The following is a 24492-nucleotide window of genomic DNA, read 5'->3' as shown; positions in this document are numbered from 1 at the left end:
ACACCGCCAGGACTCCCTGCCTGGCCCCCCGGCAGGTCCCTCTAGCTCTTAGGGATGGGTCGGGTCTGGGGGCTCTCTGTACGCTGCGGGTGCCTGCAAGCCCCGTTCCGTGGCTCCAGCAGCTCCCGTTGGCACTTTTCCCAGGGAAGGGGGGAGGCGAGCCAGCGGCAGGTGGGGGTGTGTGTGAAAAGGCCAGCGGTGGGCAGTGGGGGTTGAAGAGGTGAGTGGCAAGAGAGCCTCTGGCGGGCAGCTGGGGGGAGGAGGCAAGAAGCAGCAAGCCAGGGGCGGGTGGGGGTTCTGGCAAGGGAGTGAGGAGGTGAGTGGCAGGTAGGAGGAGGTGAGCAGTGGGTGGGGGAGTGAGGCGGGACACAGCAAGCCAGGCCAGGGAGTGAATGGGGAGGGGGTGGGACCTGGGGCAGAATGGGGCTGGAGCAGGGGTGGACTGTGGGCGGTGCTGATGCCCCCCCTCTTTTTTGAATGTTCAAATATGGTAACCCGAAGACAGTTGGCAACTCTCCCTTCAGTACTGTGCGTCCCCGTCCCCCCCGGAGCGCCAGCCCCCTCTGCAATGTGTCTCGTGCCTGGGCCTGCTCTCGGGCTCGGGCCATCGGAGGCCTGGAACGGGGCAGCTCAGTTTTTAACACGGGAGGGAGGAGTGCGTGCCGCGGCGTACGTGGTAGAGCCGGCACTAAGGCCCTGAGGGAAAGTGGATTTGCTGAGGTGACTAAGCCACTGCCTGATCAAAGTCCTCCTCCGAGTCCCACCCCCGCCCCCTTCCTGGCTGTCCAGGTCGTAATGCGAAAGGTGGGCGTCGGTCAGGAGGAACAGGCGCGGGAAGGAGATTCCGCGGAGGGGGAGTTCTACCTCAGGAGGCGCTACTCGGACAGCTATGGCGGAGAAGCCCTGCGTTTCCATAGCAACAAACTAAACTGGAAGTGCCGGTGCTAGAGAGAGCTGGTAAACGGCGACCTGCCCGCTGCCGGCATCACCTCGGCGGGGTGTGGGGGGGGTGTCACTGCACTGGGAGCGGCTCGTACCCCCGGGGGGACAGGAGGTGCTGGCGGGGCGGGGGCGTTGCGCCCCCTCAGCCTGTCCCTTCAAGCGGGGCCAGCTCGCTGCCGCCTGCCACGGGCCGAGCTTGGGCGGGGGTGAATGAAGAAGCTTGTTGGCCCGTGCCCGGCCCTGCCCCTGGGGGCCGGTGTGATGCTGTCCGGGGCGTGGTGCAGCCTGGCCCCCGCCGGCTGACAGCGCAGTGCACGGCGCTCCCCTGTGCTCAGGGCCGGCTCCAGAGCCCAGCGGGGCAAGCACCCGCCTGGGGCGGCCCTTTCCCGGGGGGGCGTCAGGCTGGGCCGGCGGACCTGCCGCAGTCATGCCTGCGGGAGGTCCACCGGAGCCCCGGGAGCAGCGGACCTGCCGCAGGCATGACTGCGGGCGGTTCGCTGGTCCCGCGGCTCGGTTGGACCTCCCGCAGGCATGCCTGCGGCAGCTCAACCGGAGCCGCCGGACCAGCGAACCGCCCGCAGCTGCGGGAGTTCCAGCCGAGCCGCGCGACCAGCGGACCCTCCGCAGTCATGCCCGCGGGAGGTCTGCTGCTCCCGCGGCTCGGGGGCGCCTCCCGGGCATGACTGCTTGGGGCGGCCAAATTTGTAGAGCCGCCCCTGCCTGTGCTGCCGGCTGCACGGGAGCAGAAACCACCTGAACCCCTCGGGCTGGACCCAGGGGTGCCTGCGGGACATTGGAGCGGGAGGAACCTTCCGCAGTGTGCGGCCGGCTCGGGGGCATGGAGGATACTCTGTGGGGAGCAGGGAATGGGTCTGCTGACGAGTCAGGCAGAAAGATCAAGGGTACCTTGATCCACGCCACGCCTGCATATCACTCGCAAGGCACATGTGCTTTCCAGTCACTTGCCAGGGGATGCTGTTGATCATCCCGTGATAAGGCTAAGGCATAGGGGTAATTAACATTCCACTTACTGATCTAATTATTTGTATTGCTATTGGTGACCAGATCTAAGGAAGGCTAACATGAGATGTGGTTTGACTTTGCAAAAACGATGTGTATTTGCAGCTAGTAAAAATGGGCTTTTCAAGTGAGTGCTTGTGAAAAAAAATTAAATGCATCCAATTAGATATCAAGACAAAATTCAGAATACAGTGGGTGAAATGGGAGAGACCAGATTTTTTTTGCAATAAATATGGAGGTAATTGCAATACAATTCAGATGTGTCCAATACAAGCATTGTGGTGTCATGCAGGTAATAAAGACAACTATTTTGATAAGTGTTTTATTCTCAACACAAATTGGAAACAAATGGAAAAGCACATAAATGAATGGGAGGATAAAGCACTGGTGATGATAGAGGAGCACAGTTTGTCACTCGTTCTAATAATTTTACAAAGTAAGGTTTGACAATAGGTTGGTTTGGCACTGGAAATAAATGATGAAAAAATGAATTGCAAAATAAATACTAGAGCTCAATTCAGTGTACTCACAAGTGTATGTGAAATGGTTAGTGCCTGCTTCATGTTAAATTTTTTAATCCAAGCTTTTTACTATATATATATATATATATATATATATATATATATACACACAAAATTTTAGATGCAAAGCACCATGTCTGGTTTCTGACTCTCCTTGTACCTTACACCAAAGTTTTATTTCCATAAAAATGATGAAGCCCAGCAACAGTTTTGATTTAATTTTGCTTGCAGGTTATTTCATCATTGAAAATTCCTTGAATAAATGAATAGTAAACCACTCACCATATCCTTCAATCAAATGCCTGTTCCTGGGCCACCATCTGCATCCAAACCAGAGGGCAGAAAAATGAAAGGTAGTTTATCTCTGGTACCTGTCAGCAGTAGAAATGCAGATAAATTTCAGCTGGGGACCAGATGATACTGTATAAACTGCATAGAGGGCGTTGTTTAATAGTGATTCACAAATGTCTCAGTCACCATCATTTTTGCAGAAAATTGACCTCCTAGCAATCCGTAGTAAGAGGTTGATAACAGGAGAATGCAGTTTGGGAGTACCTTCTTGTTTTTATATATTCACTGTATTGAGGTGGGTCACATGCTCTTACTTTTACATCTGTGGTTTGAATAATTAGAACACTGAGTGGATACAAAATTTGTATCAGCATCCAATCCACAAAAATGATCCACAGATATAAAGCAAATATCCACTGATTTGCAGGGCTCTAATATAATCCAACACCTCAGAGCACCACCAAAGGAATGGTGAATTTAGGATGCTCATCCTCTGTGAGTGTGCTTAAATGTGTGCGTGCTGTACTACCATATGTAAAATAACTCTGCAGATAGCAGCAGTTTGACGCCTTTTGTGCTGATTCTGAAATTCTCACAGAAAACCTATTGCTACATACTGAACAAGTAGCAGTAGCACTGCCTGCAGAGGAGCCACAGCAGTGGGTTTACAATGGGCTTATGTTGGAGAGCTACTTCTGTGGGGACTAATTCATAATGATGGGATAAGGTGATCCTTTAATAAAGATCTATTAAAAAATACATGAGAATGAGGCCAGCTCACCATATTGTTTTGAAAACAATGTTTCCCTCCCCAGCAAAGTAACTATGTACTGGGGGCGGGGGGCGTTTCCTGCTATTTTCCAGAGCTCCCTCAGCTAAGAAACAAATCAACTATGCTGGACCGTTCAGGGCCTCTTCCCACTTCCCTACAGTGTGATTTCATCCCAAAAGAGATCCTCCTAGCTCTGACTTCTGCTGCCAGTAGTGCTTATAGCCCTGAATACTTAAGACCCCCCAAGAAAAACAAAAGTGCAAAAGACTTCAAGGTACGTACATTATCCTAGGTAGTACCTTTTCCTCTTCAGGATGAGACCTGCCCAGAATTGTCTCATTTAGATCTATACTAGCACAGTATCCAGCTGTGCTATCAAAAAGTTAAAGGAATTCTTTAGTGCAGCATGTTTTTATTCCAGCAGCTAAAGTTTAAGTGAATTTAGTGTCTTTTCTGTGTTTCTCTCGGCTAGAAGTGACTTGTTTCAATGGCTCCATAAACTTGTTAAACTTATATTACACCTATGTTCTAATTACAACAACCTTATATGGATTTTAAGCTATTTGAAATGGAATTTTTCATTTAGTTACCATAAAGTGCCTAGCACACTTTGGTGCCACTAAAATATTAGATAACTATTTTGTCCATATTAGTCCTGGCTTTTTCTGGTGACAGAGCTATATGGAAACTGGTTAGACTGCTGTTTTGATCTTTTCTACTTCTTGGAAGCTTTATTACTATTATGATTTTTTATCTATAATTTGTATAGCACCATAACATGCATAAAGTTTCACAATTGGTTACTGTGCCAGTCAAAACCATCATTCCTGCCTCAGACTAAAGATATGAAAGGGTACACTACAATACTCTGTTGGACAAGCCTTCTGGATGAACTATAAACGGCAAGATTGGGAGGTGAGAGAGTAGGAGATTATAGTGTTTAAGGCAGGAGGAAACTAGTGCATTGACTGAAATCTTCCTGAAGCAGGGGCAAATTCTGGAGGTACTATAGCTGACAAAAAGGTAAGATTAGTTATGTGAGGGAAGATGTAGGAAGAGAACTGGAAGATGACCATAGTATTGCAAGCTTTGAGAATAAGGAGGATGTGTGTGATGTTAACAGTGACATAAAAAGGGGAGGAGAGATTTGGAAAGTTGTGACAGGATCCCTGGGGTATAACCTGAAACTGTGGGATCGCTGTGCTCCCTTAACTCTTGAGCCTGCGCTCTCTCTCACAATGCTTTGCCAGTGACAAACAGCAGAACTTTTTCAGGTGCTGTGATCACTCAGCCTTCAGCATATGGAGCCCCACACCCAGCTAAATTGCATGAATGTTCCCTGAGCTATTCATGACTCATACAGAGAGAGGCACCATCCAGTCACCCCAGACTCCAGCCTTGCATCCCAGAAATATACTGTTACATTGCTCAAGACCTCCTTGGACAGTGCAAGCTGATTAATTAGTTCACCAGTCCGACAAAAGGGTAGTGGATATGCAACAGCTGAGCTGAAATTTCTCACGTACTTCAACCAAAACCACACAGCTTTAGATAAAATATAAAACAGATTTATTAACTACAGAAAGATAGATTTTAAGGGATTATAAGTAGCAGGCATAGAGATCAAAGTTAGTTACATAGAAATAAAAATAAATTGTCTAAATTCTACAGACTAAGCAAAATTTGAATCAAGCAGTCTCTCACCCTAATAAATGTTACAAACAGCTCAGTTCTCAATACACAGGCTAGATTTCCTTCCCTGTGACCCATCTCCCCCATTCAAAGTCTGTGTCTTTTGGATGATCTTCCGGGTGTTGAGATGGGAGAGAAAAGAGGCCAAGTGATGATGTCACTGTCCCTCTTTTATACTTTCTTCCAACTGCTAGAAAGATAATTGCTGTGATGTGGGTTAGGCTGCCCTCATTGCCTAGGTGTCCTCTGTGTGGAGTTTTTGGGATAGTGGATTATTCTTGATGGACCATCAACACCTGTCTGGCTAATGATAGTTGCTCCTCTATCCCTACTGTGGTAAGACACCTTCTTTGTCTCACCAGCCTCAGCATTTCTCCCTTTGGCAAGACGGGCCTGTGGTAAATCAATCCCTGTTTGCCGCACTAGGGCAGTCTTTGTCTTCCCCCTTCTGTGGTATTTTCTTGGTAGGCTCACTCTTAGATCTACTACAAACAGAAGGTACCATTTCACCAGACACCAATACAAAGGGAGATACCCCTCACCAATGAGGAGGCAGGGGAATGTATCATCCTGTGGTTTGCCCTGGGGAGTCAGTCCTTCCCCTAGTAGGTGCTTAGGCTTGTCTGTTTCCTCTATGGGAAGGAGCACAGCCTCTCCTCTTAGCCCTGGTCTACACTAAGCTCGGGGGTCGAACTAGGGTACGCGAATTCAGCTACGTGAATAACGTAGCTGAATTCGAACTACCCTAGTTCGACTTACTTACCCGTCCAGACGCCGCGGAAGCGAACTCCGCGGCTCCAAGGTCGACTCCGGCAACTCCTCCTGCCGCGGTGGAGTACCGGAGTTCGAACTAGCGCTTCCGGGGTTCGAACTATCGCGTCTAGATCAGACGCGATAGTTCGAACTCCGAGCAGTCGAACTCGCCGCGTCGACCGTCCCGGTAAGTGTAAACGTGGCCTTAGAGATGCTTATTTTCCCCCTGCCACTGTGGCCAGGTGGGGGAGGAAATGGGACATGGGAGGGGCTTTAAAAGGTCTCAGGAAGCCCTTAATTGGATTCAGGTGTTCCTAATTAACCTCAGGTAACCTCTTCTCAGCTAATCCTAATTGACCTGAGGTAACCCCTTCTCAGCTGATAGGGAAGAGGATCTTTAACATTCTAGAGCTTACACCCACCCACTTCCCTGGAATTTCAGTAGGACACCACTGTTGTGTGGGTGCAGAGCTACTGCTGCTGGGTGCACAGTACCCTCAGTCTTGGTCTGGGCCAGCCCCCTCTTGCTGCCTCACTAGCTAGTGGTCACCCTGGTTGCTGCTGCCACTCCTTGGGGGGCCCTGCTGGCCTGCTTCCCCATCTCTTTTTCTGTTGCCACCTGTGGGGTCTTTCCTGCTTGCCTGGCTGCCTGATCCATGCCCTTGGACTGGCCCTCCCTTCCTCTGCTGCTTTGGCTGGTGGACCTTCCCACCCTCTGCTTTGCCCAGCAGCCTCCCTGCAGCAGTTTGCCCCTTTCCCTTTCTTCCTGTATTTGCCCCCCCCCAGCAGTTTTTCTGTTTGTTTGCCTGCCCCACTCCAGTCCCTAGGAGTCTGTTGGTTTGTAAGCCTAGTCCTAGCCCCTGCAGTTAATCCCTGTGGTTTTCTGGCCTTGCCCCCAGTCTGTCTCTAGCCCATTCCCTTCTCCCCTTGCCTTCTGCTGCCACCCTTGTCCAGCCCTTTCGTTCTGTGCACCCTTGTCCCCTCCCCACATGCTTATGCCTCTTCCCCCTTTATGTTGAGTCCCACTGTACAATACACCACCCTCTGATATTGTAGTTCTTCCCCTTTCCAGTGTGGCCGAAGGAGCCAGTATTCCCATCTCATGGCAATAATTGCTCTCACCCTCCCCTGCCTTGATTGGCGCCCCCGAACCCTCACTTTTTTGGCACCCTTTCCCCCTGCCTGCATCCTAGTGGGGAGGTATGGTTTGGCCTCTCCCCTCCCCCCTTCAGTGCTCATCCCCTCCGCACCAAGTATGGCGGGGGGGAACAGTGGGTGGGGCCCCCTGGATTGACCTTGCTGCCCCTCCTCCGCCTGCCCCTCCCATCTGTCCCTGTGGCAACCCTCTCGACCACTGCTGCTAGACCTGTCATCGCCCCTGCTGGGGCACCGGAAGCGGCGGGCACAGGTATGGACCCTGTTGCTGCCAGGCCTTCTGTCTCCTCCAATTCTGTGGGACCCCCCCCCCAGCTGGTAGAAAGGGACAGGGGAAAAAAGGGAAAAGCCGTGCCCAGAAGGCCAACCCCCCCATGATAGGGGCTGTCCCCTATTCCGCGGCCCCAGCATCGGCTGTGGCCAACCTGCCCCTTCCCTTGCCATCCTCTCCACCAGCTCTGGGAGCATCCCTCTCTTGGTCCCCTACAGCGTACGCCCAGGAGGCCGCAGCCGCTCCACCTGCCATCTCGTCATCTAACCCGGCCACTGCCTCCGTTTCCATCCCTGGCAGCCGGGGCCCCTTTCCCACCCTAACCAAAAACCACAGCATCCGCTTCCTCCTGGTGCCTACATGTGGGCATTGGCGAGGGTGGTGGGGCCCAAGGCCATGGTGGCAGTCTGTAAGATGTACGGGAAGGTAGTCTTCTTCCTGGCATCAAAGGCCACTGCCCAGGAGGCAGTGAGGAGGCGCCTGGCATTGGGGGGCATGTACGTCTGCCTCAAGTCCTTTGAGGGCCTGAACATATGGGTGGTTTTCACTTCCATCCCGCTCTTGCTTCCCAATGCTGCCCTTTTGCCTTTCCTTTCCACCCTGGGAAAGCCCCTGTCAGGGAAAGCCCCTCTCCTGCTAGGCTGTAACGACCCCACCCTCTGTCACGTCCTCTCATTCTGCCGAGCAGTGCCCAGGGACCGAGCAGTGCCCAGCCTCTGCGGACGTCCTCTGGGAGATCGTAGACAATCACTCCCTGGTGGACATCTGGCACGACCACCACCCGGACGATGAGCCTAACTTTACTTATGTCCGAGTGGAGGAAGATCGGTCGCGCCACTCCCGATTGGACCGCATTTATCGATCTCGTCATCATCTCTCATGGGACCACGTCTCCAGAGTTTGGCTGGCCCTATTCTCGGACCACCATTTGGTGGCCATGACGGCCTCTCTCACTTCGGAAAGACCAGGGCCAGCCTATTGGCATTTTAACAATAACCTCTGGAGGATGTGGGTTTCGTGGCGTCCTTCCAGGAATTCTGGCTGGCCTGGCGAGGGCGGAGGTGCGCCTTTCCTTCGGCGCAGTGATGGTGGGATGTGGGGAAGGTATGTGCCCGGCTCTTCTGTCTTGACTATACCTGGGTTGCCAGTCGGCGGAGGGATGTGGTGATAGAGCAGCTGGAGCAGGAGGTCTTGGAGCTGGAGAGGTGCCTGGACACCAGCCCTTGGGATCCATCCCTCTGTGGAACATGCCAGGAGAAGCTGGAGGAGCTCCGGGCCCATGAAGTTCATCAAGCCTGGGGCCATTCATTCGTTCCCACATCCGTCTCCTTTGGGAGATGGATTGCGGCTCCCGCTTTTTCTATGCCCTGGAGAAAAAGAGGGGGGCCAAGAACACGTCACCTGCCTTTTGGCAGAGGACGGCACCCCCCTCATGGATCCAGAGGAGATGTGTGGATCTGACCAACGCTGATGCTTGCAGAGTGCTCTGGAATGAACTCCCGACAGTCAGCGCGGGCGACCGGGACCGGCTGGAGCTGCTTCTTACTCTGGCTGAATTCTCAGAAGCCCTCCATGTCATGCTCACTAATAAATCTCCAGGCCTGGATGGGCTGACTGTGGAGTTCTACTGTGTGTTCTAGGATGTCCGTGTCCTAGACCTCGTCACCGTCTGGGCTGAGTCCTTGGAGAGCGGGGTCCTCCCCCTGTCGTGCAGGCGAGCCATGCTCGCCTTGCTACCAAAGAAGGGGGAGCCCCGTGACCTTCAGAATTGGCGTCCCATCTTGCTCCTCAGCACAGACTGCAAAGTCGTAGCAAAGGCCATCTCGCTGCGCCTGGAATCCATGCTGGGGGACATGGTCCATCCTGACCAGACCTACACCATCCCGGGCCGCTCCATCTTCGAAAACCTGTATTTGGTCCAGGACCTCTTGGAGCTCAGGTGTAGGGATGGTCTGTCATTCGCCCTCCTATCCCTGGACCAGTAAAAGCATTCGACAGGATGGACCCCATGTATCTCCTGGGCACTCTGTGAGCGTTTGGCTGCGGGGCCCAATTTGTGCTGTATGCCTCTGTGGAGTGTTTGGTCAGGCTCAACTGGACCCTGACTGAACCTGTCAGCTTCGAGCGAGGGGTACATTGGGGTGTCCACTGTTGGCCCAGCTGTATTCTCTGGTGATCGAGCTCTTCTTCTGTCTCCTCCACTGGAGGTTGACAGAGTTGGTGCTCCAAGAGCCTCAGTTGTGGCCAGTCCCATTGGCGTATGCCGATGATGTGCTCCTCGTGGTCCAGGACCCAGGTGACCTGGTGTGGGTAGAGGCCTGCCAGGCAATCTACTCAGCAGCCTCCTTCGCTTGGGTTAACTGGGTCAAGAGCTCTGGCCTGTAGGTCGGGGACGGGTGACAGATGAGCTCCCTCCCACCCGCACTTCAAACCATTCGGTGGAGCGCAGGTCCACTGCTCTATCTCAGCATTTATCTTTCCGCCACACATCCTTCTCTCCTTTTCTGGAGAAATGGCAGGATTTGGAGGGCAGGGTGGGTGAGCGGCTGTGAAGATGGACAGTACTGCTCTGGTGCCTCTCCCTGTGAGGGAGAGCAGTGGTGCTTAACCATCTGGTCCTCTCCATGCTCCGGCACCGGCTCAATACCCTGATCCTGGCCCCGGGTTTCCTGGCCCACCTCCAGGAGATAGTTCTGGAGTTCTTTTGGCCAGGACTGCACTGGGTCTCTGCAGGGGTCTTGAGTCTTCCCCTGGAGGAGGGAGGAAAGGTCTGATCTACCTTCGCACTCAAGTCCATGTCTTCTGCCTTCAGGCCCTGCAGAAACTTCTTTATGGTGCACATAGTCCAGAGTGGAGCACTCTGGTGCACGCCTTCCTACTCCACTTCCGAGGGCTCCAATATGACTGGCAGCTCTTTTATCTCCATTTGAGATATCTTCCGCGAGACCTCTCCGGGCTGCCGTTCTTCTACCAGGACCTCCTCCAGACCTGGAAGCTGGTCTCGGCAACCAGGTCCGTGGCGGCCGCTGAGGGGGTAGATCTCCTCGTGGAGCCCCAGCTACACAATCCCCAACTCAGTGTGCAGGTGGCGGAGTCCCCCTTGGTGCGCCAGAGGTTGGTCCTGGAGGAGTCACCAGGATCGGAGACCTCCTGGACTACGACTGAGGAGACTGGGTGGATCCCCTGATGCTCACTCAGCGTAGGGGGCTCTCCACCCTTCCTACTCCCCGGCACTTACTTCAGGAGGTGAGGGTAGCCTTGTCTCCCGCCTCTCGAGCTTACCTTGAGCAGGTCGTCAGGGAGGTTGCTCCCCGCCCACCCGGGCCCTCTGGATCTTCTTATAGGGCCCCTGTTCCATGAGCCTACTTGGCTGCCCCACCCTTAAACCTCAAGCCAGCTGCATGACCTGCATCTGGTTTGCTTTCGAACCACCCCAAGGGCACATCTGCACACGCTCATGCTCTATACTCTCCATTTCCTCACTCTCGTGTCCCACCCCGATACCAAATGGTGGGACTTAATGTCATCTGTCGAGGATGAGGAACCCCGGTGGGCCAGCCTATATTCCATCCTAGTCCCACAGCCATCCAGGAATATCAGTTGATGGCTCCTCCATGCAGGGCTGGATTAATTTTTTGTAGGCCCAGCACCAAACATATTTGTGGGCCCCCATGGAGTAAGGTGCAGAGGGGCGGGATGGTCAGTCTCCAGAGTGAAGGGCGGGCTAAGGGCAATGAGGCACAGTGCAGTGGGAGCAGCCCTGCTCCGCACAGCCCAGCAGGAGGGCACTGTTTACAAACCTGCAGCTGCCAGACACACACTGGCCTGCCCAGCCCTGTGCTGCCAGCATGCCCCTTCCCCATGAGGGCGGGCTCGCACCACACCACACTCCCTGCCCAGTACCCCACCCTTTTGCTCAGCACCTCCTCACCCAGAGACCTCCACCACAGATCTCTATGCCCAGCCCCCACCCCTCCCAGACACCTCCCCCGCTGGCCTCCCACTACAACTGCATAGCACCCTGCACACCACACCGCTTGCCCAGCGCCCCCTGCCCATAGACCTCCCCACTACCCACCACCTTCCTCCCAGTCTCACCATCACAGCTGCACAGCACCCCATATTCCTGGGGGGATTTTCCACCAAAAAAAAAAAATTCTGCACACAGTATTTTGTAATATATGGAGATATACCTATCTCATAGAACTGGAAGGGACCCTGAGAGGTCATTGAGTCCAGCCCCCTGCCTTCACTAGAAGGACTAAGTACTGATTTTGCCCCAGATCCCTAAGTGGCCCCCTCAAGGATTGAACTCACAACCCTGGATTTAGCAGGCTAATGCTCAAACCACTGAGCTATCCCTCAATAAATAAATGTGGAGGCTCCAACATGGCAGTGGGGAGCACAGGCCACTGGTTGCATGGAGGTGGGAGATTACCCTGCAGCCTCCCTGCATCCTACCGCAGGACAGGGACTTGGGAGTGAGGTTGCACCCAACCCAGACACAGTGTAAGGGCCAGGCCTGCCCCAGAAACACCCTGGGGCCCTTTCCCCCTGTGCCAGGTGCACCAGGTGTGGGTGAGCAGGCTCAGCCCGGCAGCAGGATCCAAGTACAGAGGGACTTAGTGTAGAGGGATCCAGGTAGGGGTAAGAGATTTCTCTGTGGGGCAGTCTTGGGGTGGATGGCTCAGTGGGAGATCTGGATGCACAGAAGCTCGTTGGGGGGGGTTCCAGGTGCAGGGGCAATGGGACTCTGCAGGGGATCCAGGTGTAGGTGGTTGGGGCTCAGTGGGGAGGGTGTTGGGGGGGCTCATTGGGGTGGTACAGATGCAGGGAAGGTGGGGCTTGTCAGGGTGAGGGTTCAATGGGCCCTCAGCTGAGGGAAGCCTCAGCTTCTGCCAAGGGGTACCACATGCTGGGCTCCAGCTTTCCCCCTGCCCCTGCTTCCCCCATCCCTTTCTCTTCCCCATCCCATGCCCCTTCCCCACTGCTCCATCTCCTCCCTACCCCACCCCCTTCCTTCCTCCCTGCCTCTTTCCACCTAGCCCCAGCCGCAGCCTGCCTTTCCCCACCATAGGCACTGATTGTTGTACAGAAAACAGGATGGCTCCCAGCACACAGCAGGGGAGCTCAACCAGAACTAGGACCCAGAAAGTGGCATCTTCTGAGCAGCACCCTCTTTTTTTAGCTGGGCAGCTCTGTGCTTGCAGAAATGGGGGCAGTGCCCCCCAAACTAAGCCCATGGGTGTTCTCAGCTGCCACCCACCCTTTGCTTCTCGATCACTTTTGAAAGGGAAGCAAAGAAGTGTGCAGGGGATCTGTTTTCATTCCCCCAGGAATACCCAATGCAGAACCTCCATTGCCCAGTGCCCCCCCCAAGACCATCCAGAGACCCACTCCCCCACGTCCTTCCTGCCCCCCAGCCACACTCACCAGCCATACATGGGCTGAGCCTGCAGCAGTGCTGGGGCCAGTCAGGGATCCCTCTGGCCCTCGGAAGCGGCACAACCAGCCAGGACAGAGTGGGAGCCCGGCCTGTCCCAGCCAGGCTCCTTCAGGACTCACATGCCTGAAGGGGCCCAGCAGGGCTGTCCCTAGACATTGTGGTGCCCTACGCAGCCCCCCAGTGGGGGGTGAGCTGGCCCCGGGCCTCGGCGGGGGCTGGCCCCAGGCCTCTGCAGGGTGGGAGGCTATGCCCAAGGTCTGTGGGGGGCAGCAGTAGGAGTAGGCTTGGGGGAGCAGGGGGAAAACCTCCCCCCAGCACAAGGTGGTGGAGCGGCTGGGAGCCGGTGGAGCAGAGTGGGTTGGGACCGGGTCACTCCACTTCCTGCCGCCCGGTGATTGCAGGGCGGGCCCAACCCCACACTCATGGGGCGGCGGGAAGTGGAGTGACCTGGCCACAGCCCGCTCCACTCTGCTCCCCTGGCTCCCAGCCTTGGGACTGGGGTCAGGGGGGAACCGCCCCCCAGCACTCACCAGCGGGATGTAGCTCAGGGTAAGGGGTGGAGTGGGGGCGGGGCTGTGGCAAAACAGGGGTGGGAAGAGGCAGGGCGGAGCAGGGGTGGGGGCAGCTTTCCTGGCCGGCTCAGCTGGCCGAGGAATCGGTCTGGAGGCTGGAGCAGTAAGTCCGGACAATGGGGCCCCTTCTGAGTGTGGGCCCAGTGCTGCCTCCATGGAGCCGTGAGCACGGGTGTGTATTTGACCTGGTTCACTCCTGTCCCTGAAGCCTGTCCCTTCTGCAGCATGAGGGAGATCCTGGTGCACATTTACCTTTAGTGCAGTAGGTTTCAGCCCCTTTTCTGGCTCTTCCTGGACCTTCTTTTACATTTTTGGCTGCACTTCTCCCCCCACCTCTTTATATATGCACACCTCATCCATGTCCCCACAAAGTCACGGGACCTCCTCATCAACTTCCTCCTAGCGATGGCCAAGGCAGCCGTCTATAACACCAGGGAGAGGATGTTGGCTGAGGGGGTTCTCTGCCACTGTGGGGCCTAATTCCGATCCTCCTTCCATTCACGCATCTGGGTAGAGTTCCTCTGGGGCACGTCTGCCTCGCTCCCTTGACACCTTTGAGGAACAGTGGGTGCTGTCCAGGGTTCTCTGCTTGGTGTCCCCTTCAGGTTCCCTATTTTTGACCCTTTGGCCTTCACACCCGTCCTTGTTATTTTTTTCATTGGCCCCTGTAATTACTTGAGTTTCTGGACTCTCTGGATTCTCCCCGGAACGCAATAGGAACACCCTCTTGCAGCTGGCCGGCCTGACTTTGTCACACTACTGAAAGGTCCGCTGTGGATGTTTCCCAACCTCACAACATATCTCAGTAACAGATATAGCAATACTTCATAACTTCACATTCAATTATAGTACATACAATTCAACTGGATATTAAGGTTCAACAGATCAAGACTCTTAAAATGATACCTCAGAAGGCATGCATTGTACAAAACATATAATCACATGACAGTGGTGAATATCGGGGTTCCAGCATGCTACTTTGTGGTACTGAGTGTCACAGAGGTCCAGTTTGAGACATGTTGAGATGGCAGCTGGATGTTCAGGGAGAGATATTGGAGAGACAGTGAAGATGGATAGGGAGATGTGGAAGTCGTCAGTATAGAGTTGATAGCAAACCCTGGAGAATGACTGAGAGAGTATGGAGGGATGGCAGAAAGGGATTGAGAACAGGGTCCTGTAGAGAACACTGGCAGAGAGAGGGAAGAAGAAAGAAGATGGGAAAGAGAGAGAGTAAATGGATGAAATACCAAGTGATATGTGGCAGCAATGAACAGGGTGAAAAGACAAGATGGGGTCCCAGGCAAGAGTCTGTCATAAATGGGAAGAAGGGGACACAACTCCAAAATGTTCGGAACCACAGAACTATATAAACCAAGCCCTAATGTGGACTCATGGAAACCTGTCAAACAGACCCTCTGTATGTTATATAATTAGGGCCCTTTGTTTCTGGCTTTTATTTTGTTTAAAATTCCTAGGAAAGTTAGCGGTGTTTAGTACACGTATTAAAAAAAGGGGTGAAAATCAGTGGCAAAAATTAACTTCACAGTTTTTGGGTAATTATCGGGATTAATAATGGGGAATGAGAGAACACAAAAAAAAAATGGAGGACCCTATGTGTGATCTGTGTAAAATTGTTAGTGACCATTTTGCTGTTTGCCTTCTATTATGTAAACATTCCTAGTAATATCTCCCTGTTTCTCTTTCTCTCGCTCTGAATGTCAATGGTATTGTTCTCTTCAGCCATCTGAGCATAGGTGACTCAGTTCTTTAGGTAACCCCTGGAATGACAGGTAGGCTTTGTTTGACTACCTTTGACCATAGGGTTTTCACTGAGAAGTGATATTTGTGCTTGCTCTTCAGGGAAGCATGCGTGTCCCAGATGGGCTCTGGCAACATCCCATTCGCAGGAACAAGTTCAAATATCTCATAGACCATCCCATCTGTCTGACAGGAGCTGGAAGGTAAGTGAACTGGGGGTAAGGGAGATGGTGAAAGTGGAGAAAGATGAGGGCTGGGAACATCCCTACTCTTCATGTCTAATGGCTGTGATAAACACTCAAGTATTGGCTGGGAAATAAACAAGTGGAAGTGCTGCCCAACAATATGGAGAGATTTTTCAGGGCCAGATGTTTTCCTTTGAGGTTATATGGTTTCTTTTTGGAATTACTCTTTTCCACAGGAGTTAAGTCTCACATATATATATATAATCCAGGATTGCTGAGAGGAAGCCCAGCCTGTCTTTAATAGATTTGGAAGAGGATGCAGCTCTCCTATAGCTTTATTGCAGGTCCTTCTAATTTAACATTGTATTAGTCATGCCAGGGAAGTGATAATGTTCCAATCATATGCTGTCCTTACCAGAAATTAGAGACACACATATTTTGGCACATCAGTGGCAACAAGGCTGAAAAGCAACCCCCTGACCAGGGTTATTGCAGACAGTAGTTCCTGGCAGATTCAACTTTAATGAAATGATTAAGATGGCTAAAAATATCACTGTATCACCCTTCATTGGCCAAGTGTGACAAGATTCCAGGTATAGCCTTCATCAGGATGCACAATATAATCCTCCCTTAGACTGTGATTAGCATTAGGAGAGAAATGGAGTGCCTGGTGATGAGCTCAATGAACAAGCACTTTCCTCTATTTCCTCAGGGATGTCTCATTTCTATGTGACATAGCTGGAAAAGAAGATGGAAGAAAGATGTCTCCAGCAAGCCCTTTAGCTGAACCACATCGTTATGATTCATCCACGACTAGTGCTGTGAGTGCATAAGTTTGATAAATCTTTCTCATTTCATTTGAGTCCTTGAACATAGTGATCAAAAGATTTCTTCACCAGTCTGAAACCCTGCTGATTCTTCTTTACCTTTCCTAGTATTAATGTATGTTTAAGAGCAAGATATTCATAATAATAGTCACTGTGGGAATGGTGGAAAGTGTAATTCAGCTACTCCCTTTCAGCCTGTCTCAGCTGGAGTGTCTGCAGAGAATGGTACAAGAGCTCTGGTTTCGTGGGATTTCAGTTCAAACTCTATCAGGTCTAGCTTTTTCCAGCCATAATTATTTTAAGCAATAATATAGCCACACTAACTGTAAGGGGGGGCCACAGCTGTTCTTGCAGGCATCACTGTACAGAATGCTGTGCTTCCATTTTGAACTCTTCCATTTTGGTGTGGCTATAAAGATTTTAAATTTGAACCAGCTTTAGGTGTAGATTTAGGGGCGGATTTTCATTTGCACTCTGCATTGCTCTAACTCTCTGAGAGTTTGGCTGATGTTGGTCTGTGTTATATTTAGGCCTGGTTTCCCACCCAGCACAGTCTTTTAATCTGTTACCCTTTGATCTAATAACTCACTGCTTTTTTTGTGGCTATACAATTTCTTCAGCAGCAGAAAACCTCCCATCTCACAGTTGGAATTCAGACACACGTTTATGTTATGTCATTAATTTACATTTATTTTAGATTTGTGAAGTGCAGCAATCATCTAAGTTCTAAATTCATACATGGAGAAATGGGAAAGCAGTACAAAAAGCTTCTGCATAAGGCTTGCTCTCTAAGCAACCACAACAAATATCCCTTCTGGGGGATAGTGGGGGTTTGTGCGCAGCTTTTACCAATGCGTTTCATGTTCTGATGTCTCCGTTCTGTCCTTCGCAGACAAGTGTAGCAGATAGCCTTGTCCCTGAAGAATTTCACATTGTGAAGAACAAAGGAGTCCTGGGCTTGGAGTATTATGATGAGTGAGTGCTTGTATGGTTTACAGAGAATTCTCCTCAAGGTTTAATGGCCTGGGGCAAGGTAACAAGGCCAAGAACACTGGCCAAATATATGCAAGGGGTGAAGAGTATATAAAGTCTGGTTTAGCAGTTGTGTTAAGAGCATATCTAGAAAAACGGTTGCAGAAGAGATGTCAGGCAACACCTGTCCCTGCAGAGCTGTCTGAGCAATGCTCTTGCATCCATTGCTGTGTAATGGCTCTATCTACCTTTTAGAACTGCATTCTGCAATAAAGCTAGACAGATTCTCTCATCCCACATAGTGGATCTTCAGTGCCGCAGTTGAAATCCTGAAAGCTACCCCCTTGGGTTTTCCACCTTTTAGTCCTCCTGGCTGTGAGGCTTGAATTGAGTTCACCAAACCTTGACCAAGGAAGTCTAGAGAGAGTCCTTTTAAACCCTCAACACCACACCTTAAATTTGTTGGAGTCTCGTATTCTCTTCCTTCTTTCTCCATCAGGGAATAAAAGATTGAGATTAGGAATTAAATCCCAGACTTCTGAGTGGCAGAATATATAATGTTAATATAAGTAATATTAATAATAATATTAGTATTGTGTGTTATATTTTTTTATTTATTTGTGTTATGGTAGCACCCCCGACATGCACCAGAAATCCATTGTGCTATGTGCTGTACAAACCCAGAACAAAAAGGCAGTCCCTTCCTCACAGAGCTTACATTCTATACAGCCCCTTTGAGGCAGCCCTGAATTCCACAGCGAAGCCAGAATATTGTCTGAGGCAGGTTTTAAAATTTATGTTTGTTTTCCAGTAAATACACAACTCTACTTGAAGACAGTGAAAATAGACTGCGGCTATTCCCATCCATGTGAGTACTGCCCTGCACCATGTTGCTATTAGAGAAAGTGACAGTATGAGTTTAATTTCTATGTAATACCTTGTAACATTTTATATAAACTAATGGCACGTCCTTTCTACCCTGGAATTTTAGGAAACCATCTGGGAGATTAGAGGTCATCCAGCTGATGAAGGTGATGGACACCATGCTGGAGAAGGCTGGAGTAGATGATGAGCAAATTGGGATAACAGGACCTTCACAGGTAATGTCTTGTCAAAATCCTGAGAAATAACATCTCCTCTACACTAGCGTTTATCCCCTGCAATATTTAAGGGGTCTCCCAGTTGTTTAATTCTAATGCTATACGCTACCGTGGGTCTTCCTTCTCATCCTGGTACTACTAATGGAGACTGTTCATTGTTGAGGGTACCCTCTTGGGATTTGGTTTGATTTATGAAGACTGACAGGTTGGCTCCAGGGCATTAGGTGTTGGATTTTCCTGGTGCAAATGTTGCCAACAGGGGACGTGTTTTGAATGGCTAGTGTGAAAGAATTAAAGCAGCAGATTCCCAATCTCCTGATTGTGACTACAAAAGGAAACCGAACACTACTGATGCAAATTGACTGGAGATGTTAAATGCTGGGCCTTCAGAAGCCTATCCAGGTTTGAAACAGGATGTCAGAGACTCTCCCTATCTTAGGGCTGTCTTCAGGCATTCCATGTACAGAAATGGGGCAGATTTGGACATATAGGCTGAGATATTAAAAAGCACTCAGTATCTGCCTAACTGTTCCCATTGGAGTTAACAGAAGGCTCCCATCAACTTTGATGGGAGCAGAGTTAGGCCAGTACTGAGCACTTTTGAAAACCGTACTATTGAACTCATGCACAATGACTCCTTCTCCAGTTCACTCTGCATTACCATTTTCTTCTGAAAAAGGAATCTATCACAAGGGTTTTGTTTTTTAAAACCAAACTTTGTCCAGGATTCCTTTATCCCAAAGTCATTGCTATCAAGGAGTAAATTCCTTGAGAAAGCCTGCAAAGATCCTGGTTTTGTTTTTTGCCAGTTGCACAATGTATTGGAGGTGCTGAAGACAGAGCAGAACATTTACAACATAGTGTTCCATGAGCTGATTCGACAGGTCAGTGTGGATTGTGCAGAGAGAGGAGAACTGCTTTCTAAGCTTAGGTGAGAATTCTCAGAGTTCCCTTTCAGATTATGGCTGTGTTCTAACTAGCCTGGTATTTCATAAAACCATGTTGCCTCCAGGAATGTTAAGAATAATTAACTGTCACTCTCCTCCGCACCACTGCCCTGTTCTCTATAAGTGATGTCTAGTGGGAGAAGCTGTGAGTAGGATAGCTGAGAGCTCCTTTGTGATCAAGGTTCTTACACCATTCTCTCAGAGATCCTGTATTTGACACAACTGAATAATCCTAGAATGTTAAAATCCTGGCTTCAAATGCTAGGAAGTTTATATTATAGAAATTTCCATACTCAGTGGAAAGAGGACCCTCTTATTAGATACTGGATTAGCAGATGTGATTCTCAGAAAGGTAAGACAATTTTCCCAGTTTACTGTCTCTTTCTATTACAGGCAGAGGTATGTGAATCTGCTGGATCGAATCCCCCAACGGATGAGAAACCTTTACGAAGAAATGATGGCACAACGAGTAATGGACAGGCACATTACAGAAGAGTTATACAACTTCAAGGAATCTGTTGGACAGCTGACCAGGTCTGAATCATGATTGATCCTCAGAAATCTACCTTCTGTGCAGTAGATTTGTTGGGCGTGCTGCTTGTCCATGGTTTCTGCTCCCATGTTGTATGCTGTGGGTCAGGGCAATATCTCACAACTGTCTGACCTCTTATGCAAAGAACTGTAGCATAGGATGGCAGCAAAGTCTCTTCCCTTTCTTCAAATCAGGGTGGATAACAATCAATGATTATTTAAAAAAATAAAAATCTCACATTTGTTTTAAATTTAAAATTAACTTTCTTTAAATTGAATTGAAAAATAAACCTATTTAAAAATAAATTTGAAATAATGATAGCCTATGTTAAGACCTAAGTGAATTATAGTCTATTTAAATCATTTAAATTAAATACAAAAAATATTAAGTAGTGAATATTTGCTGCCAAGTTTTAAAGGAAGTCAAACCATTGAACTGATGGTAGTCACTTCCTAGGCATCTAGAACCAACATATGAAGTGTTAAATTAGCTTTTGACAGCAGTAGCCTCTTCTGCTTGTTCAGAGAGAATATTTTCTTCATTTTAGTTTATTCGGGTAGTTCAGTTCAATGACTAGTTCATTCAAAGTTAAAAAACCACTTGGGAGTTGAAAAAGCAGGAAAGTTTGTTTTCCTCTTTCAAGCTATGGATAAAAACTAGGTGTGAGAGGATGAGATTTACTAGTTCTAAAATGTTGAAGGACCTAGTGACCAGAAACAGTCAGTTCAATTCATTAAATACAAATAATACCTTCTTTGTTTAATAAATTGGTTAATTTTAAATGCAAAACTTATTTTGATAAACTTTTTGATTTTTTGGGCATATTTCAACATATTTAAAATAGTTTTAATTAATAAATAGAATGCTGTTTTGGTGCATTTTTAATTGAATTTGAATTTCCATCAATACAGAGTTTGACACAAATCACAAGTAAATAATTAATTATCATCTAGTAAATACAAAATGCATCATTCACCATTTCTAACTTTAAAAATAGAAAGCTAAGAATCAGAATAAATGTACGGTAAGCTTAAATAAATGTGTATAGGTATGGTGTATCTTCCTTGTTTGCAAAATGAAGCACTAAACTTAGTGTAAGGACTATATTTAGTTGCAAATCAATATGTTTTCTGTTACCGATCAATGAGAATCAACCTTTCTTTAGGAAAATAACTAAAAAGTACTAATACAAAGCATGATTAAAGTTGATGATTTAAATCAAGGTTTTCTGCTTGCTAATTTCAATCATGATTAAAATCAGTGATTTAAATAGCTTTGATTTAAATCCATCCATCTTGTTTGAAATGTTATGCAAAGCTGCCTGCAGAGGGAGAGCTTTAAGCAAAATGTGTGCACAAGAAGACCATAGAGTTTTGTGTGCACTGGAAGGACATAAAGATCCCTTAAGATGAGATGATTGGCTGTTTGCGGAAGGGAAGCACACAAGACAGCTAAGGGCACTCTAGACTGAGATTGGTAGGTTGACTGAATTGTTCTGATTGCAGCAGGCTGTGAAATGACTGTTCTATGCTATTCCAGTGAGCTATGCGAGGTCCGAGAACATGACTTCAGGGTGACGAGAGAAGCAGAACGGGCCCATGAGGAGCTGGCTGATGCAGTGCGGGACGCTGAGCTGAATGCAAAGTGAGTTCCTTCAGCCCAGGGAAGGTTGGAGCAATATGATGTCTTTGAGTTGAAGGCAAAGCACATACTTCTTCCATTGTCTCACAGGTGACGTGGCCCAGTGTTTACTCTCTGTGGGAAGGAATGTGGCACACTGATTTCTCTCTCTTTAGGGCATTGTAGAGGGGGTGTGGAATATTGATTTCTCTCTCTGTATGGGAAACTGGTTATTTCTGTGCAGTATATCCAACCCAGTATACTGCACAGAAATTTCTCTAATAGTGTCAAATTTCTCAAAGAGATAAGTTGTTTTAATGTTTCAAGTTTTAACCATTAAAAGTCCTTTGTATTTGTTGTCTGTGTATTTTCACATTTTAATGATTTTTACTAAGTACTGCCCCATCCTCATCCTCCCAGTTCTGAGTTCCCTGTCTCTTGACAGTCTGCAAAAAACATCACAGACCTCAATCTCTGAGGGGTCAACTGGTGCAGAGTGTGTCAGACTCCTGCATTGAGTTCTGAAACACCTGACCTAGGGAAGGTTGCATTATGAATAGAACAGTTAGCCTAAGCCCAGCACAGACTTGTCTCCAGACATGTTGGGAACTCACAGTGGGAATATCAGTAAAAGGGCTTATTTGGGATTCAGGGAAAGGAGCTATAGATTGGCAGGCCTGTGGAGTGTGGTAATTGAGGAAAGAGATCTGGCTGAAGCAGGTATCTGAGAAATGTTTGGGAGCTGTAAGAAAGATAAAAAACTAGGTTAGGAGGAGGGGATGTGGATTCCAGTAGTGTACCTCCATCATCTTCTATGCAGTGTTGTTGTAGCCGTATCAGTCTCAGGATATTAGAGAAACAAGATGGGTGAGGTAATACCTTTTATTGGACTAACTTTTGTTGGTGAGATAGACCAGCTTTGGAGCCACACAGAGCTCTTCTTCATGTCTGGGAAAGATACTCCGATTAAAATGTAATAAATTAAGTAAACTTATGCTAAACAATCTGTTCCACCTTGCATTTAGCGTGTCTCTCTCACCAAGAGAAATTGGTCCAATAAAAGATACTGTATTACCTCACCACATCTTGTCTCTCTGTCTTCTTCTCTCAGTCTTGTGGGAGAATATCGTGAGTTGTATGAGTTACAAAGAGCGAGGCTTGAGACCCAGCTGCTCCAGTTAACCCAAGAGAAAGAAATCTGGAGCTCAGCTACATATGACCTGGCAATGAAGGTAGGTACAGACAGCATCATGGAGGACACTGCCTTACTGCAGGATACAAACCATTGTAACCAAAACTCCTGCTCCAGGATTTCCAAAGGTTTTGTTTAACTGAAGTCTTGTGCTCCCAGACCTGCCAAGACTGCTTTTCCCAGGGGACTACTGCTTTTTGGCCCTTTTAACTGTGGAAACTGACAGATATATATTGCTTTTTCTGGTGCTGATCTTCAGGCTCAGTGCCAGAGGATTTCATATGAAATAGACTCAGACTTTAAGGTCAGAAGGGACCATTATGATCATCTAGTCTGACCTCCTGCACAATGCAGGCCACAGAATCTCACCCATCCACTTCTATAACAAACCCCTAACCTATGTCTGAGTTATTGAAGTCCTCAAATTGTGGTTTGAAGACCTCAAGCTGCAGAGAACCCTCCAGCAAGTGACCCGTGCCCCATGCTGCAGAGGAAGGCGAAAAACCTCCAGGGCCTCTGCCAATCTGCCCTGGAGGAAAATTCCTTCCCAACCCCAAATATGGCGATCAGTTAAACCCTGAGCATGTGGGCAAGACTCACCAGCCAGCACCCAGGAAAGAATTCTCTATAGTAACTCAGATCCCAACCCATCTAACATCCCATCACAGACCACTAGGCATACTTACCTGCTGATAAGCAAAGATCAATTGCTATCCCATCATACCATCCCCTCCATAAACTTATCAAGCTTAGTCTTAAAGCCAGATATGTCTTTTGCCCCCACTACTCCCCTTGGAAGGCTGTTCCAGAACTTCACTCCTCTAATGGTTAGAAACCTTCATCTAATTTCAAGTCTAAACTTCCTAGTGTCCAGTTTATATCCATTTGTTCTTGTGTCCACATTGGTACTAAGCTTAAATAATTCCTCTCCCTCCCTAATATTAATCCCTCTGATATATTTATAAAGAGCAATCATATCCCCCCTCAACCTTCTTTTGGTTAGACTAAACAAGCCAAGCTCTTTGAGTCTCCTTTCATAAGACAGGTTTTCCATTCCTCGGATCATCCTAGTAGCCCGTCTCTGAACCTGTTCCAGTTTGAATTCATCCTTCTTAAACATGGGAGACCAGAACTGCACACAGTATTCCAGATGAGGTCTCACCATTGCCTTGTACAACGGTACTAACACCTCCTTATCTTTGCTGGAAATACCTCGCCTGATGCATCCTAAAACTGCATTCGCTTTTTTAACGGCCATATCACATTGGCGGCTCATAGTCATCCTGTGATCAACCAATACTCCGAGGTCCTTCTCCTCCTCTGTTACTTCCAACTGATGTGTCCCCAATTTATAACTAAAATTCTTGTTATTAATCCCTAAATGCATGACCTTGCACTTTTCACTATTAAATTTCATCCTATTACTATTACTCCAGTTTACAAGGTCATCCAAATCTTCCTGTATGATATCCCAGTCCTTCTCTGTGTTAGCAATACCTCCCAGCTTTGTGTCATCCACAAACTTTATTAGCACATTCCCGCTTTTTGTGCCAAGGTCAGTAATAAAAAGGTTAAATAAGATTGGTCCCAAAACTGATCCCTGAGGAACTCCACTAATAACCTCCTTCCAGCCTGACAGTTCACCTTTCAGTACAACCCGTTGTAGTCTCCCTTTTAACCAGTTCCTTATCCACCTTTCAATTTTCATACTGATCCCCATCTTTTCCAATTTAACTAATAATTCCCCATGTGGAACCGTGTCAAAATGCCTTACTGAAATCGAGGTAAATTAGATCCACTGCATTTCCTTTGTCTAAAAAATCTGTTACCTTCTCAAAGAAGGAGATCAGGTTGGTTTGGCACAATCTACCTTTTGTAAAACCATGTTGTATTTTGTCCCAATTGCCATTGGCCTCAATGTCCT

The 24492-nt window shown here is 48.7% G+C and overlaps 1 protein-coding gene across 9 annotated transcripts in view; it reads left to right on the top strand.

Annotated features, from left to right (window-relative positions):
- The first annotated feature begins 725 nt into the window (after window positions 1-725).
- The window catches only part of AXDND1 (axonemal dynein light chain domain containing 1), a 68695-nt gene continuing 44928 nt past the window's right edge, over window positions 726-24492 (top strand). For 2 of the 9 annotated variants that reach the window (XM_045028938.1, XM_045028935.1), the window contains exons 1-12: window positions 728-957; window positions 2715-2875; window positions 3639-3820; window positions 15296-15396; window positions 16091-16199; window positions 17098-17180; window positions 17989-18045; window positions 18169-18277; window positions 19087-19208; window positions 19618-19758; window positions 21296-21400; window positions 22488-22608. In XM_045028938.1, the coding sequence (XP_044884873.1) occupies window positions 2746-2875; window positions 3639-3820; window positions 15296-15396; window positions 16091-16199; window positions 17098-17180; window positions 17989-18045; window positions 18169-18277; window positions 19087-19208; window positions 19618-19758; window positions 21296-21400; window positions 22488-22608 (1260 nt within the window). In that variant the 5' untranslated portion in view covers window positions 728-957; window positions 2715-2745. Of the gene's footprint in view, window positions 999-2714; window positions 2876-3633; window positions 3821-15295; window positions 15397-16090; window positions 16200-17097; window positions 17181-17988; window positions 18046-18168; window positions 18278-19086; window positions 19209-19617; window positions 19759-21295; window positions 21401-22487; window positions 22609-24492 lie in introns of all 9 variants that reach the window. The other 7 variants (XM_045028942.1, XM_045028941.1, XR_006581906.1 and 4 more) reach the window with 6 other exon arrangements.

The sequence above is a fragment of the Mauremys mutica genome, chromosome 8 (genome assembly GCF_020497125.1).
Source record: "Mauremys mutica isolate MM-2020 ecotype Southern chromosome 8, ASM2049712v1, whole genome shotgun sequence".
Classification (NCBI taxonomy): Eukaryota; Metazoa; Chordata; order Testudines; family Geoemydidae; genus Mauremys; species Mauremys mutica.
Note: the sequence above shows the minus strand (reverse complement) of the source record. Positions and strands in the feature narration are given on the sequence as shown.